Source organism: Thamnophis elegans, chromosome Z (genome assembly GCF_009769535.1).
Source record: "Thamnophis elegans isolate rThaEle1 chromosome Z, rThaEle1.pri, whole genome shotgun sequence".
Taxonomy (NCBI): domain Eukaryota; kingdom Metazoa; phylum Chordata; class Lepidosauria; order Squamata; family Colubridae; genus Thamnophis; species Thamnophis elegans.
The window spans coordinates 56,676,381-56,693,529 of NC_045558.1; the positions used below are offsets into that span (position 1 = coordinate 56,676,381).

The 17,149-nt window shown below is 36.6% G+C and overlaps 2 protein-coding genes across 6 annotated transcripts in view; one reads left to right on the top strand and one right to left on the bottom strand.

The window, feature by feature from the left end:
• Window positions 1–709: 709 nt before the first annotated feature.
• CDV3 (CDV3 homolog) lies at window positions 710–10,135 on the top strand. Of its 3 annotated transcripts, XR_004256935.1 has the most exons (6): window positions 710–1,939; window positions 4,241–4,320; window positions 4,820–4,956; window positions 5,946–6,099; window positions 7,153–7,413; window positions 7,564–10,135. XR_004256935.1 is itself a non-coding variant. In XM_032236811.1 (5 exons), the coding sequence occupies exons 1-5, from the start codon at window positions 1,712–1,714 to the stop codon at window positions 7,277–7,279; spliced, it is 726 nt and encodes a 241-aa protein (XP_032092702.1). In that variant the 5' UTR covers window positions 710–1,711; the 3' UTR covers window positions 7,280–10,135. The 3 variants fall into 3 exon arrangements, 2 of the variants coding, with proteins under 2 accessions (XP_032092702.1, XP_032092703.1); XM_032236811.1 differs by having other exon boundaries at window positions 7,153–10,135; XM_032236812.1 differs by lacking the exon at window positions 7,153–7,413 and having other exon boundaries at window positions 1,053–1,939.
• Window positions 10,136–11,868: 1,733 nt separating this feature from the next.
• TOPBP1 (DNA topoisomerase II binding protein 1) overlaps window positions 11,869–17,149 on the bottom strand; it is an 84,092-nt gene continuing 78,811 nt past the window's right edge. For all 3 annotated transcript variants that reach the window (XM_032236807.1, XM_032236808.1, XM_032236806.1), the window contains exon 28: window positions 11,869–16,344. In XM_032236807.1, coding sequence (XP_032092698.1) covers window positions 16,201–16,344 — 144 coding nt within the window. In that variant the 3' untranslated portion in view covers window positions 11,869–16,200. The remainder of the gene's footprint in view (window positions 16,345–17,149) is intronic.

The following is a 17,149-nucleotide window of genomic DNA, read 5'->3' on the forward strand; positions in this document are numbered from 1 at the left end:
AATTCCAGAATATTCCATTTAAAGAAAAATATATTTTGCACAACTCTTTAAAAAGTAGAGCATTGCATTACAAATGTACGGTATTTCATCTCAACTCATTTGACCTAGGAAAGAATTCCCTATAGCAACATTTAAAAAATGTTGACTAACATCTAGAAAAAGGTGTGTGAAATAGAGTTCTTCCAGCAATCAGGAACTTCAAATCCTAACTCAAATCAAACTCAGTGCTCCTAATATTCACAATAGATTATGTTTCTTTTTTGGAGGGGGTGGGGAGAACCCATTTCTGATCATGCATCAATCTGACATGAAGTCCTTTTACCATTCCAAGCAGAGATCTGTAATGTTATAAAACTAAATAAGTCCATTTACAGATAGTGTTTCATGGTTCAACTCTTTATTTCCCTCATTTTTCTTTTGTTACTGTGATGGTGAAAAGAATAAACTTACTTTTATAATGGTAAGTAAAAATTTTACAAATACCATTTCATGGTTTAACACCCGAATCTTACTTCAAATACATGCTGCAATTTCAATTCACAATATTACTTCAACTAATAAAAAATAAGTTTTTAAATAAACATAACTTGTAAAAGATAAGGAAAACACAGACACTTACAAAATGCAACTGAAGTTGCATTTAATGTAGTATATTTGTATCAATATATGAAACGAAGTTGTGCATCTACATCATGGCAGGAATGTGTCTGGACTTTATTGCTGTGCATTCGTAATAAGACCTTAAAACTGCTAATAACGTGGGAGCAAAACCTTTTAAATTCATTTTTCTGGTAATTCTAAAGAAAACTTTACTGTATGATATAAAAAGCACGAGAAAAAGCAATTAGAAGGCTTATTCTCTGACTACAGGCGGCTCCAAACTCGTCAAGAAGATAATTAAAAGGAGAACCCTCTGAACCAATAAGCCAGATTTTCGTGACCTTTGCTGTCTACTTTCATCCATGCATCGGAGAAGTCACTAGAAGTAAAGTCAAATTGCGCACTCCTCTCCCGCCTCATAGCGCATGCTCCCATTAGGCTCCGCCCACTTTACGATAACGAATCACTTCTCAAAATTCTGTCCCCGTGCATGCGCACTAAATAATTCACCCGCAGGAATTCCTAACGTTCTCTGCTGCCGGCACTCACAGCTACGCGCACGTCAGTACACCCCACCCCCGCGCTTTTTGATTGGCTCCAAGACTCTTCGTTTCTTTCAGCGGGTTGGTCGGCGGAGGGACAAGTGCATGCGCTCTCCCTCCTTCCCACTCTGATGCCCAATAGTGGTTCTTTGAGTAGTACGTTAGAAAAACTCTGCTCCTTGGCGGGGCCCCTCCCTCGCTTCTTCCCAGTCTCCTCTTTCGGCTGTGACAAGTGGTGGCCACCAACGTGGGGAGCGGAAGCTGTTCTGCTCCTCTTCGAACGAACTGCGTTGAGGCAGGAGCAGGAGGGAAAGAGCGCGTGCGGCGGCAGTTTAAGCTTGGACCTTCTGCTTCCCACAAGAGAACGGAAGCGGCGGGGAGCCAGACGAACGTAAGGACCACGCGAGGCTGTTGGGTGACGCCGAGTTCTCACCGCCCTTTCTCCTCTCCCCTCAATCACTGAGGTTTTGGGGATCGCTACCTCCTTAAGAAGGAGACGCGACTGGTCAGTCCGTCAGTCATATCCGGTTTGAACCAGAGTGCGAGGAGGAGCTATCGCCGCCACCGCCATGGCTGAAACCGAGGAGAGGAGCTTAGATGACTTTTTCGCGAAACGAGACAAAAAGAAACGGAAAGAGAAAAGCAGCCGAGGAAGTGCCACTGCCGCGCCTTCCTCGGCTGCCTCTTCCAATGCTACTGCCGCGGGTATGACTGGGGGAAGCCGGCAAGCAGAAGGCGCCCATGGAGCCGCCTCTAATGCTAACGCGGCCACCGGCGGTGCTAAGGCAGCAAACAAGGTAAGGAGACCGAGATCGATCAGGCAGAACTGGGAGCGTTATGGCCTTGAGTTGGCCAGGAACTAGGGTGAAAGAGGATTGGAGAGTAGGAGGAGGAAACTTTATCGTGACTACTTCCTGTGGGCGTTGGTAACTTCCTTTCGGTAGAGGGCGTCGCTACATCCCAGCTAGGCCATCTTGGGTTTTCTCTGGGCCGCATGGGAGGCAGTTTCTCAGTTTTCTTCGTTCGTGGGGTCGGGGCCGAGGTTAGGGCAATGGGAATCCATTTTGTTAGGAAATTGGCTGGTACTACGTGCTACGGGAGATCAAAGCGGATAATTGTTCACTCTTGCTTGTCCAGGTTTGTCTCAAATTTCCCACCAGGACTTCTCTGTTTGAACCTGCATCTCACTGCTATAAGATGTGAGCACAGGATATTTTCGCATTTGCCGTTTTGAGCAAAAGGAGTATCTTGCTGTTGAGGCAGGATAAGAACGGGGCACTCACTTCAAAGTATAAAATATGAGAATGGTACACGGTTACTACGATTTTATTGCCTCCCTCCAAAAGCAGCCATTGAATGTAAATGTATCCACAGGGTATTGGATCAAACCAAAATTGATCTAGTCCAGCATTCTGTTTCTATACACCACTAGTTCTCAATATTAATGGTGCTGTAGACTAAAACAATTACTATTTTTTGTTCACACATATCTCAGGACAAATTATGCCGAAAAACAAGGCTTTTGATGATTGCAAGAGGAGGCATGCCACTTGAGAAACTATCCATATATGACAAGAGGCTAAGTTTCACAATCAAGTGTAATTACCTGCCTCTCCCCTTTGAAACAAACAAAAAATTACGCTTCAAACAAAGGTAGACAACTAAGACACCTTGATTCTGATCTAGTCAGCTAGGGTAGCAATTAAGAGCAAGTTGGGGAAGAAGCCATTTGTAATTGTACTTGCCTTTTGTACTAATGTAGTTTCATTCTCTTTGAAAATGGCTATTCTCCCAAGAAAGACCAGGCTCCTCATAGTTTCTCAAACCTTTTGGCAAACTTTATTCTTCAACAAAACTTTATTCAGCAGATGTGCATTGGTTGCAAACAACTGGACCATCACCAAATGGCAACCATCGATTAACAAAACATTTGATATCACCTAGGGATTAAAACTCCAAGCTATGGGTATAAGCTATAAACAAACAGCCTTGTGCAGACTGCCAGTTTTTGAAAACTCAGCAAATTCATTCATCCAAACATTACTGCCATCAGGAAGGATCAGCCTCCTCTACCTCAAAAGATATATTATGGAGCACCTTCAGGCTTTGAAACTGCCAATTCATTGCTGCTGCTGTGCTTCTAGTCACTAAATAACTGATTGATACACCATCTATTCCTTTGTAGACCTTTCTGATCTGAATTGTGCTGGCATGTTATAAGGAGTATTAAAGTGTTCAATAACTGAAAAACAAAACAATAACTGAAAAACAAATATATATATGATGCAGATATATGCTGCATCAACCTATTCTGTAAGAGTACAGTGTAGAACAGCAAAAATTTAGGGTAGGCTGATTTCCGGCTGACTGGAGGGAAAGGGAGCTTGGCAAATAAGTGGATGAATGTGGCCTTTATCAGATAATGATAAATGAAGACCCATTCCATCTTAACATCATAAAACATTGGTGACCAAATGTATATGTCATTTTAATGCAACAAAATAGTTTTTAACTTGCAAATAGTTTTTTCTTTGTTTTTCTCAGATGTATAAATTGACTATCCTCACAGCATCATGTTGGTGAAAAATAATTATTTTGTAGTATCTTCTAAGGTGGTTAGTAACTTGGGTCTAAACTAAAATATAGCCAATTCTCTCTCCTTTTCATTCCTTTCTAAGCTTGCTCTAAGACAGGGGAGTCCAACTCACATTGTCACTGTGGCATCACATGATGTATCAGGACATGGGCGTGGACAGTGTGTGTGTGCATCTGGCCTGTGGGCCACGAGTTTAACAGTTCTGCTCTAAGAAATTGAGGAGTTTTGATTTCACTGCTCACTTTTAAATAAAACTCTGAAATGGTCACCTCAAAGCTAACTTCTATGTGAAAGTGGGGATATACGACTAAATATCAGAAGTAGAAATAGCCTATCTAGTTATGAAGTTGGCACTATTCAGCTTCTGATATAATAGAAGAGTTGGGAATATTTAAATCCTAGGAGGATGACTTTTTTTCTGTGACAGTCATTCTATAACTTCACATGCTGATTGTCTTTTATTAAGAACTAATAATGAGCCTATGTAATCTTCATCTTTCAGGAAGAGGATGACTGGAAAGAATTTGAGCAGGAAGAAATAATTGACTACAGTGGCCTCAGAGTTCAGTCCATGCAAATTAGGTATTGTCTTGAAAGTGTGTGGGTGTGGGTGTGGGTGTGTATAGTTCTGTATTTATGAATGATTCAGTTACTATTTGCAAGTTCTAGGTGAAGAAAAACTTAATCAGGTCTTATCTCTAAGCTTGCCACATAGTAGCTGGTATTGCTGCAAAACATCAATGCTTGCTGTTCTTAAATACTTTAATATTTCTGTGCTTGATGGAGAAATTACTATTAATTATTTAATCTTAGTTGGTGATTATTAAAAACCAGGTTTTTTTATACCTAAACATTTTGCATCCTCTATTAATTAGGAGCTTATAGTTATTGACATGATTGCATTTTAATTGTCAGTTATTAATATTCATAACATGAGATTGGAGATGTTCTTTTTTGTTTTAAATAACGAAATGCTTTCAGTACTACTATATGCTCACTACTATATATTACAGTTTACATGTTATAGTATGAATGTGTTTACATAAGTGGTGAATGCTGCAATAGCTTTTTTTTTTATCAGTGAAAAGGATGAAGAAGAAAGTGACAGAAAAGAAGAACCAAGGGATAATAGTGAGGAACCAGCTGGAAATGTGGAGAAATCATCTGGTCCTTGGAATAGGTCTGCTCCTACACAAATACCTGTTGCTGAAATTATTGGTGAGTTTTGCTCCGTGTTCCTTTTAATTTACCAATGTTTACTGAATCAGCCATTTTAGCTCATTTTTAACTAAATGAAAATCTGTTGAATAAACCTGAAATACAGCTATGATTTCTTGCTACAATGAATGCTCCTTTGGAAATATTTTATTTCTAACATTTGTTTAAATAATAGATTATCTGATACAAAGTAATCTTTACTTACACAGCCAGGATCTTAAGTGAATATTAAATTGAAAAAAATTACCGTATATACTCGAGTATAGGCCGACCCGAATATAAGCCGAGGCACCTAATTTTACCACAAAAAACTGGAAAAGTTATTGACTCGAGTATAAGCCTAGGGTGGGAAATGCAGCAGCTACCGGTAAATTTCAAAAATAAAAATAGATACCAATAATGTTTTTGAATATTTATTTCAAAGAAAAACAGTAAACTAGCGGTGTATTCAATGAAATACTTCACTCACCTCATGATGCTGATGTCCCGCTGTGATGATGATGTCCCGTGCAGCCGCGGGAGCGATGTCCCGCCTCCTATGACACACGGCACAGTGATTCCTATCATTGGATCACTGTACCAGAGGAGGTGGGACATCGCTATGTGGCTGCTTGCCATAACAAGGAGGAGGTGGGACATCGTTGCAGAGCGGCAGGAGGGGGAGGAAGGGGAATCGTAAGACAGCCCTGCATTACATTAGAACGTGAGGAGGGGGGATGGTGCGGTGCGCGCTGCGCGGCAAACTGACACAGAGGGAGGGGAAACTCACAGGGGCACTGGGCCATTCACGAGTGTCACCCAGCGGCATGGCCCCGCCCCTTTTTCTCCTCCATTTCGGGCAAATTTTTCACTGACTCGAGTATAAGCCGAGGCGGCTTTTTTCAGCCCAAAAAGTGGGCTGAAAAACTAGGCTTATACTCGAGTATATACAGTACTTAATATTTATCTAATTACATCTGATTGTTTTGAGTTTTTAAAATTCTTTACAGAAAATCCAGAACCAGTGCAATCCAGTGGAGTATATAGGCCACCTGGTGCAAGAGAAGGCAGGACACGAAAAGTGCCGCAAGGTCCCCCAGAGATCTATAGTGATACACAATTTCCATCATTACAATCCACTGCCAAGCAAGTAGATACTAGAAAGTAAGTATGGCAATGATCTAAATATTTCCTTAAAACCATTCTTCTTCCAACGAAGCAATCTCTTCATATCTATATCCACAGATCATAAACAGGTATACAATGTGATCTGCACTAGAGGAAGCAAATATGTTTTAAGCATAACTAGGGAGGATATGGATTTTATCAGACTGAAATGTTTAAAAGTTTCTCAATTAATGCAATGCTATTTAGAGAGGTGGGATGTGAGATTGTTGTATAACTTGATCTAATATCAATTACCTTCTAGGGGACTTGGTCCATTGCACAGCTTCAGTATTTTAATTGCTACTAAGTGGTTCAAAATTTAATTTTAGGAGGTTTATCAATGTTCAATTTAAGCAGTAAATTACAGCATATTTGTATTTGTACCATAATGTACGCAAAGATGGCATTTGCCAGATTTGTTTTGTAATGTGTTACTGCACTTGGGATTATAAATGTATTAAGAATGTGTGTTAAGTGTGTTTTAGACACTCCCTACATAATTGATTTTATTTAAATGTCAATTTTGTTGTAACAGACTGCTTATAAATAAGTATTCCTAATCAGTAGGTACTTTCATGAGACTTAAGTTCAGTTAAAAAAACAAGCATGCAGAAACAGTTATGCGGTTCTTTGCATTTAGCCTATGCTTTGGAATAGTTTCTGAATGTTGCATTTAGGACATTTCTATATTCATAATTATTGACATGTTGCAGTGTTAGTCTATTTGGGATGTTGAGATACATTTTTGTGGCTGAAATCCAGTGAATTGCCTCAGTAATGCTATCAAAAGTTTTGAATTTATTTTTTTATAACAAAACCCAGTTTGTCACTTCAGAAAAATTTTATGAAATGGCATTGAGGTTTGTTCAGAGAAATGTCATCAGTACATATGCAAGCCCTTAATCATGCCTGCAATACTTCTTGGGATTATGGTCTCCTTTGTTAGGGCCCTAGTCATGGAATTTTGCAATTAAATTAGTGTCATTGATTAATATTGCTAAAGGGCAAGTGTGTCTAAGACAGTTACTGATTACATTTATTTTCCCTTAGGGATAAAGAAATGGAGAAGAGCTTTGAAGTAGTAAAACACAAAAATAGAGGTAGGGATGAGGTTTCAAAATCCCAGGCAACTAAACTTCAGCTAGACAACCAATATGCTGTGCTTGGGGATCAGTAAAGCTGCACACATATTACAATTAAGGAATGGTTGTTTGATACCCTTCCACTCTTAAGGTAACTAAACTACACCAATTATGAACATGCCGTCTTGTTTCTGCTGGATCTTCTACAACAAGTGCAGTCTACTTTGACGTAAGTGATTGCTTTTCTGCACTTTGAAAGTATACTTAATTTGGTACACCTTCGTATTATGAGGGAAATTAATGTAAATTCTTGAAAAAGAGTTCCCGGTGTTTTGATTCCTCTGCAGCCAGTGGTTATTTCAAATTTTTTTATGTTCAGATACTGAGCCTTCGTAAAGGTTGACTACCTCAGACTTGCTGCACTCATTGTGGATACCATGTGGATCACAACTTCTGGAAAAGATTACAACTCTTTGGTGGCCATCTGAAACTCGAAACCAGCTCTACTGGATTCCTCTAAAGAAATCCTGCAGAAGTCAGCTATCTGAGTTGATAATATAAATGACAAATTTAAGTGACCTTAAATGTGCCCCATTTATTATATCCTTTCACATGTAGCCATAATTTACTAGGAACCTCTAATGCACAAAGATTTTTTAAAAAAATATGCAGCATAGTGAGTTTTTCTTTTAATTTAGTTATCAGAAAATAAATACACATCCAGACAGAAAATGTATGGACACTAGTGTGTATATTCTGGTTTCATCTGTGTAAACTTTTCATTTGAAAAATAGCGCTCTTTACTCTTGACAAATTGCAATATAGTCAGGTAAGTTGCATGGAATATGCAACTATATATACTTTACTGGATCTCAAAAAGTTAGGTTTTCTTTGGATAAATGGTAAATAAATGTCTGCTCCTATAATATCTGGGAATTTTTTTGAGAAGTTCATTCTGAATATATAGCCTTAGCAATCTGTTAAGAAGTATCAGCTGTTGCTCATGCATACCATCAAATTTGCAGATGGAGATACTTATATGTATAGTGAAAAATGTCCATTGCTGTACTTTCTTACTGTTTGAGATTTGGATACATTTTGCGAATAAGATTTTGCATTTAATGCATTTCCACCCCAGCTGCCCAAACAGTAATGGCAACTTCAGTTAAAATTCAGTTTCCTGGCCAGCTATGTACCCATTTATTTGAACAAATATTAACAGTATTTGAATACTAATTTGTGCTGTATTATGCTGTATAACATTAACTGTGAATAGAATTCAAACCAACTCCGAAAGAGGTTCTTGCTCCCGAGTTAATTTTTTTAAAAACTTTGTTCTTCTTCCAATCTAAATCAAATATGGCCACTCCTAATATGTCTTTCCAAATGCCTGGCTGTTTTTTGGACTGTCAAGCCAGGATTTAGACAAATGTATTACTTGCGAGGTAGCTATGTACTTATAAAAAATGGCATTGTAATTAAGGAGTGTTTAGGATATGAAATCATTGCTTTAAATGAAGAACAGACTGCTTAGAATAATAATTTATTCCTATTAAGAATTGTGAGATATATTCTTCTAAGTAGTTGTGTTTTATACAGATGCAGAACCAGTCCTCTACATGCTTAGATCACTGGAAGTAAAACAGCTGACACCGTTGAGTTGTGTATCTTTCCTGAAAGTTGTCTATTTGCCAACAAAGCCGTTGCAGGGTATTAAAGCTGCAGAACTAAGATTATGTGAAACTTACAATTTTAAATTCCAGCTTTGACATTTAATTAAAATTGTTACACATGAATCAAGTTTTAATATTCTGTATGATAGGGTAGATGAAGCTGTCCTTGTATATTCACTTGAGTTCTTGGGCATAGTTGGCATAGAAGATTAATATTGTAACATTAATAAATATAGAAATGTTCATGACCTCGAGTCTAATGAATATATATATATATATATATATATATATATATATATATACATACATACATACATACATACATACATACATACATCATACATGTTCTGATGCCATGCATCACTTCAGTGTGGCAAATACATGATCATGGTGTTGAAACATAAGGCTGTAATCTTATGCATGTTATAAGAAAAAAAGTTCAGCTGAGTTCATTCATAGGTATGCATTGAATTGGCTGTTGCAAAGTATTGGTGGCCCGTAATTCACTTGAAATGTGTGGTTATCATCTACCTCACTCTGTATGTCACTGCTAGCAACACCACTAATATCAAGTGGCAAAAAAATTGTAGTTTATTCTTTAAGAGGAAACAACAATGTTAAAGTTGACAGCTTTTTGTAGTGAAGCAAAAACTTTCACATCTTGCTCCTAGATATGTTATTAGTGAATATGCTTTCATTGAAATATTACACTATTGAATTAAGTGAACCAGTGCATATTTCACCAGTGAACAAAGTGCATATTTTATATTGAAGAATTATTCCTTGAGATTCTTAATTTTGGGAGCTCATATACACGTGGTTTATCACTTCATCCACTCTGAAGTTCTGCATTATCGATCCTAACAAATGTCATATATGCTAATATATACTTCTGTTACACAATTGCTTTGTGATCCATGGGCAAAATGACTTAATTATAAAGAAACAAATTAAGGTGATCTGAATACAAATAAGTATTCTTTTAATTCAGACATCTAGTTGTGAGCTGATTAAAATAAATGATAGCTTGGAGAAAAAAATTCCAGTTTTTAAACAAGTCTGTCTTTGAAGTTCAGAGTATTTGATTCTTCTGCAATCATAGTTTGTCTGAAGTTCATTAACTTCCTAGCTGCATAACTGACTGATATTTTTAAAATGAAAGAAGCGTCTATGTTCCTTGTCAAGCAAATATGAATTATAATTTAGCAAGGTCTTAACAGTAAATTTCAGACAAGGGAATCTAAGGGACAGGTAAACTATATTTACATAAACTATCATTTTGATAATACACAGCAACACAGAATATAGGATAATACATTTTTTATTTGAGCAGCTTTTTTTTCTGCTTTTGCCAGCACATTTTCTATGATATATTTTATTGATAATAAAAACAGTAACTTGGGAGGTACTGTTCGTGCAGTAGAAATATTAGGACTTCCCAAGAACATTTTCTGAGGCTTCTACAGGTGAAACTTGAAAAATTAGAATATCGTGCAAAAGTTCATTTATTTCAGTAATGCAACTTAATGAAACTAATATATGAGATAGACTCATTACATGCAAAGCAAGATAGTTCAAGCCATGATTTGTCATAATTGTGATGAGTATGGCTTACAGCTCATGAAAACCCCAAATCCACAATCTCAGAAAATTAGAATATTACATGCAATCAATAAAATAAGGATTTTACATAGAACAATATTGGACCTCTGAAAAGTATAAGCATGCACATGTACTCAGTACTTGGTTTGGGCCTCTTTTGCAGCAATTACTGCCTCAGTGTGGCGTGGCATGGAAGCTATCAGCCTGTGGCACTGCTGAGGTATTATGGAAGACCAGGATGCTTCAATAGTGGCCTCCAGTTCTTCTGCATTGTTCGATCTCATGTCTCTCATTTTTCTCTTGGCAATGCCCCATAGATTCTCTATGGAGTTCAGGTCAGGCAGGTTTGCTGGCCAATCAAGCACAGCAATCCCATGGTCATTGAACCAGATTTTGGTGCTTTTGGCAGGGTGGGCAAGTGCCAAGTCCTGCTGGAAAATGAAGTCAGCATCCCCATAAAGCTCATCTGTGGAAGGAAGCATGAAGTGCTCCAAAATCTGGTAGATGGCTATGTTGACCCTGGACTTAAAGCACAGTGGACCAACACCAGCAGATGACATGGCTCCCCAAATCAACACAGAATGGAAACTTCACACTGGACTTCAAGCATCTTGCAGTATGTGCCTCCATTCTTCCTCCATACTCTGGGTCCTTGGTTTCCAAATGAGATGCAAACGTTACTCTCGTCAGAAAAGAGGACTTTGGACCACTGAGCAACAGACCAGGTCTGTTTTTCTTTAGCCAGGGTAAGACACTTCTGACGTTATTTGTTCAGGAGCGACTTGACAAGAGGAATAAGACATATGAAGCCCATGTCCAGGATCCGTCTGTGTGTAGTGGCTCTTGATGCATCGACTCAGTCCACTCCTTGTGAAAGTCCCCAATACTTTTTAACGGCTTTTTCCTGACAATCCTCTCCAGGCTGCGGTCATCCCTGCTGCTTGTGCACCTTTTTCTTTCACACTTTCCCCCTTCCACATAACCTTCTATTAATGTGCTTTGATACATCACTTTGGGAACATCCAACTTCTTTTGCAATTTTTGAGGCTTTCCCTCCTTATGGAGGGTGTCAATGATGGTTTTCTGCACAACTGTCAGCTCAGCAGTCTTTCCCATGATTGTGATTCTTACTGCATCAGACAGACCATTTAAAGGCTCAGGAACTCTCTGCAGGTGTTATGGCTTAATTAGCTGATTAGAGTGGGACACTTTGAGCCTAGAATATTGTACCTTTTCACAATATTCTAATTTTCTGAGATTGTGGATTTGGGGTTTTCATGAGCTGTAAGCCATAATCATCACAATTATGACAAATCACGGCTTGAACTATCTTGCTTTGCATGTAATGAGTATCTCATATATTAGTTTCACTTTTTTATTTATAAATGAACTTTTGCATGATATTCCATTTTTTTGAGTTTCACCTGTATATAGATCCTAAAATGTATACTTATAATTCAAGACATATGCAGATGTGGCTTTAATAGCAATGCCTACATTCATCTAGTGGATACTCACTTGTACCATGCTATTTAGCTGGTGTACCTCTTCAAGGTATGTTAGCAGTTGAATAGGGATCAAGCTACATAGATCCAATCAGCACAACTCATGTCATTTCAAGAACTTAGTCTTGGACTATATAGTCAGTCATACTGAATTCAAATCCGATGTGTTGACAATGAATAGGCTGTGACAACACTATTTTCAGTCACGTTCAGTAAAAACACTGTACCCAGCATATCTTCTATATTCTCATTTCAGTACTTCGGTAGGAAACATGTTTTATGCAGAGGCCTTAAATTATTCAAGGTAAATATTTTTAAACAGATGGGATGCTGAAAGAAGCTTAGTTTCAGACAATCCAATTGTTTTTGGATAAATTGCCTAAGCCAAATCAATTATAGGGACAACTGAACTGATTGCCTTCAAAATCCATTTTTAGGCAAAATGGGGCAATAATTGACCTGCAAAATAAACTTTTTAAAATAGACTTCCTATGTCCACTTCTCCAAAAGAAATAAATTTATAGTAAATGCTATTTATTTGAATATGTTGCTCTTTACATCTGTATTGGGTATTACAAGCAGCTAACAAAATTTTGTTTAAAGATAACACTGAATTAAAATTAGCAAGAAAAAACCATTAACAATAAAGAATGTGATGAAGTGTGTATGTACCAATTCAGGAGTAATGTAGGAAAAAGTCCCCTTTCTCATGACCAAAGGCAAGCTACATCTCTGAGTGATGTTTTTAAAAATGACTGTGAGGGGGAAGTGTGTCCCAATCTAAATGGAAGTTTGTAAGGAAAACAGAAAAGACCCTAAAACATTTGGGACTTTAAGAATAGCAGCTCTTTAAATTATACTTGGCAAACAAGTGGTAACCAGTGCCAGCAGTTTATGAACTTTGTACCTTACATAATTTGGCAATCTGCATCCTGGATTTTGCACCAAATGAAATGTTTGGATATTTCAAGGGTAGCCCATAGTATGTGTTGCAACAGTCACAATAGGATATAATCAGTGCATGGACAACTTGTAAAAATCTAATCTTGGAAGGAATGCAGGTATCATAATAGATATAATTGTACAAAGATTCATCAGCATCTTCAAATTCAGTGGAATTTAGTAATCAAAGCAGCACTATTAACTAAATGTTTTCACAGGGACTGCAATTGTATCAACAGCATATATCTCAGTCTCAGAATCCAGGTCATCTTTTTAACCAACAGTAACATTTACCTATTATCAAACTTTACCTAAATCTTCAAAGTTACCAGATGCTTACTTAGAAGTGTGTTGAACTGATTAACATCAGCCTAGCAATGACATCTGACATCAGAAATCTAGAAAAAACTCCCCTGTCAAATTCAGAAGAGGGATACAAAATTAGATTCAAGTCAAAATAATGGGATCACAAATCAGTACTGCCATCTGGATATTATTTGTTAAGAAAACTGGAAGCATTGTAAAACAATACCAAACTTCAATCCTCAGGCAGTCCATAAGGTTATTTCATTATCTTATCTTGGTCAAAAGCCCAATTGAAATGGATCCACAGAATCATTCTACTTCAAATGCCAATGACCTTAACTGCCTTCTTTGGAATAGGGAAATATAGGGAGATAATGATTGTTAGTATGGCTTATCGAGGTCATTTAAATCAGCCCAGAAAATGAAAATTGCATGATTAGGTAATAGCTATTATAATTCTGCACCTTAAAATCTACAATCTGAAAGAAATCCAAAATAGTTCTCAAGATTACGTCCTTAGAATCTGCCCAAGCTCTACAGTCCTCCTACATAATATAGTGGAGACTAGCAGCTTAATGTCGAAAAACAGTATCAGACAATTTCTGGGGAAGAGACCTGGTTGCCTGTACTATTGCAGTTAAGATTTTAGATGGGTTTCACTCTATATATGATCTGACTCATTCTAAGAGTTACTTCATAGCCCATTAATTTCATTATTTAATAAATTAAGATGATCACTTAGCTCCAGGACGGGGATGCAAATGCTTAAAATGTCAATTGCCCAGGGAGCTTCCCCATTCATGTTTAAAAACTATTACATTCTGGTAATGTAATAGTTTTTAAACCTTAAATATTCCCATAAATTAATACAACCTTATATCGATTCATTTGTACATACAGGATTAAAGTTTCATAGAGGTTAAAATACTGAATAGTTTATAACATACAATGAGATAGAAATAAAAAAGATGGTGAGAAGGTTCTGTGGAGCAAAAGATAATAATCTGCTTTGGAACAGTTGCTTACTATAAAAAAACACAACTTCTCAATAAAAAAAAAAGATTGAAGACCAATCTATAGTGAGATAGGATAGATTAGAACTCTTGTCATGTTTATTCTCTTGGATGCATAGAATGCCTCTTCTTTTTAGGAGCAAAGTGAAAAGGAGTAAAACTTCAGATTATCTGTCCATAAATATGCTGATGTACGTCAGATAAAAGGCTGTTATTAAAATACAAAAAATAACATTTCTAACATTTGTTCCACCAAAATGGAAATTATAATGGATTTCAATGAAATTTCTTATTTACAAAAACATAGAAAACTTGTCAAGTGGCAAATTCAAGAATATGAAGAAGTTTGAAACCACTGCAAAGGAGGAAGCATTGTATTAAATACAGCATCGGAAATTAGATTGTTTATTTTCTAAGCTACAAAGACAATACTACCCTATTTCACAGGGATGTTGTGAGGTTGACTTCAGATTTATAAAATGTTTTTGAGTTTTCCAATGAAGGTGCTATAAAAGTACAAGGTGTAATTAAATTTGCTGAAATCTGTCACAAAAAGAAAATATTTAACTTGATTTTATTTACAGTATTTTACTACTACTATAGAAAGTTCTTTACACATGTTAATGATAATGTAATAATGGACTTTCTAAAAAGGCATGGTTGATTTTTCAAACTTTATACATTTCTTTTTGGTTCTGTGTGATTACTATGCTGATATAATTGTATTAATAAGGTTCTTGGGATTTGCATGGATGAGATGAATTATCATTTTTGTAATCTCTCTGAATGAAATAAATTTAACATTCACAGTTTGTTATTCTTTTTGTAGAAATCTTCTGTTATATGCTTTTTCAAGACAAAAGTAGTGTTATCCTCATCAGTTATATTGCCTGAGAAAAGGTCCTTGAATCAATTAGCAACTGTTCAATATTGCATCAAATCTGTTTGTTTCTTATTTACTGTAGACACCAGGTAGTTTTTTTAAAAACAAAACTAGCAAACATCAGGTTGAGTTTTAGTTTTACTATTAAAGAATATAATCTAAATCTTAATTTCCAATTCTCCGAATACTGATTTTTTTTCCTCATTTGCAATTTTTTGAAATTATTTTTGAAAAGTAAAAACTCAATAAAATTTTGAAAAGAGACAGTGAATGATCTCTTCTTTGTTTCTGCAAAGTAGCTGTTACTTGAAATCTTGCTATTCCTACTACTGCTATTGAAATAAATGAATAGGAGGCCAATTTAAATAAACTGTCTCAGATGTGGCTGATACTTGCTGTATACAGATTCCTTGATACTACTATTAAACATTGATTTAACAAATGAAAGAACTGGGAGAATACTTTAAGCATGTCAAAATTAGAGCTTTATATAAGCATCCCAGTTAATAAGTTATTTGGAAACAAAGTCTGAAATTTTGGTTAGGCAATTCTGATTTTTTTTAATTTAAAAAAATCAGATGACCCTTGGTCTGAAAGGTAATGTTCTATCTTTTTAGAGATGCTTAACCATATTCTCCATTGAAAAGAAAATTCCCAAGTTGCTAAAGTTAAAATGCAGGTTTTTAGAAAAGGAAAGATAAATTATAAAAGCAGGAAAAACTTCAATGAGGCTATGCCCTAATATAAGCTGATATAGCAACCTATATTTACATCATATAATTGTCTTGTGGAAACCAGTAAGAAAAGACAAATGCAGGCAAAAGTTACGTTAGGTGGCCTTGTGTATTTTATCTAAAGTTTTTTTTATGCATTTACTGAATAAAGTATTTCAAGGATCATTTCAAGTACAATATGAATATAACTACCTATTCCTCCAACCCTGTAATAAAAGTTGCAGAAGTTTAATTTTGAAAAAATGGCAGTTATTTCTTGAAATCTAAGGCACACAAAAATATAACAAAAATTAATATCTTTTATCTTGGAAAGGAAAACAAATAGAAATTGAAAATTTATATTTTCAGATTAGTCGCCTCAGTGAATTCTGGATCTCTTTGCTGTATGCTTTTCTTCAGCAGCTTTACGTTTTTGAGACAACCCAATTCCAAATATTTTACTATTCTGGAGATAAGCAGCAGCTTCTGGTAAATGATAGTTTTCCATTGAAGGTGGTGGTTCCTTAAAAAAAGGACAGTTTTTGAAAGAGCTTTAAGAATTATACTTTCAGGTTTTTTATCTGACATTTTCTTTTAGTCTAATCTTCCTGCTACCATATATTCCTTGTTACAAAAACAGTGGAGAAACAAATTACAACTTGAAAGCATTATCTTATACTGCTATCTGAAAAGTTTATGTTGAAACCAAACAAATAGGAATATAATTTGTCATAATCTCTATTCCTGAGACATAAAGTGAATGTAAGAGCTTTTCCACCCTTTTAATTGTGCACAAAGCATTCCACTGCGGCATGCAGTGATGGGTTCTGGACCCTATTCCAATTGATACGGTTGGAATGGGCCCAGCGTCATCCACATGGACATGCGCACATGTGCGCAGCTCACGCATGCGTCTTATTGTTCAGTGACACCTCCGCAATGCTCCAGCTGCTCAGTGGAGCATTGCACAGGTGCTGTATGTGCTATGCGTGTGCGCGGAAGCGCCGAAGACTTTAAAGACAGGTAGGGAGGGCGGGCGGGTCCTCTGGAGCACCATACCAGAAAGGTACCTGCCTGCAACCCACCACTGGTGGCATGGGCCATATTTTTATTTATTTATTATTTATTTTTATACCGTGCTTTTGCTCAATGAGTTTGAGGCAATGTATACAGAACTCTTAATTTCTTCTACTGTTGGGTAGGTTGGACAGAAAGTTGGTGGGAATGGGATAAAGAAGGGGAGGGGAGAGAACTCTAAGTCATCTAGGGAGCCTCGAAGGCTGTGGATATTCAATCTGGTCCACCTGAATTCAGTTAATCATAATACC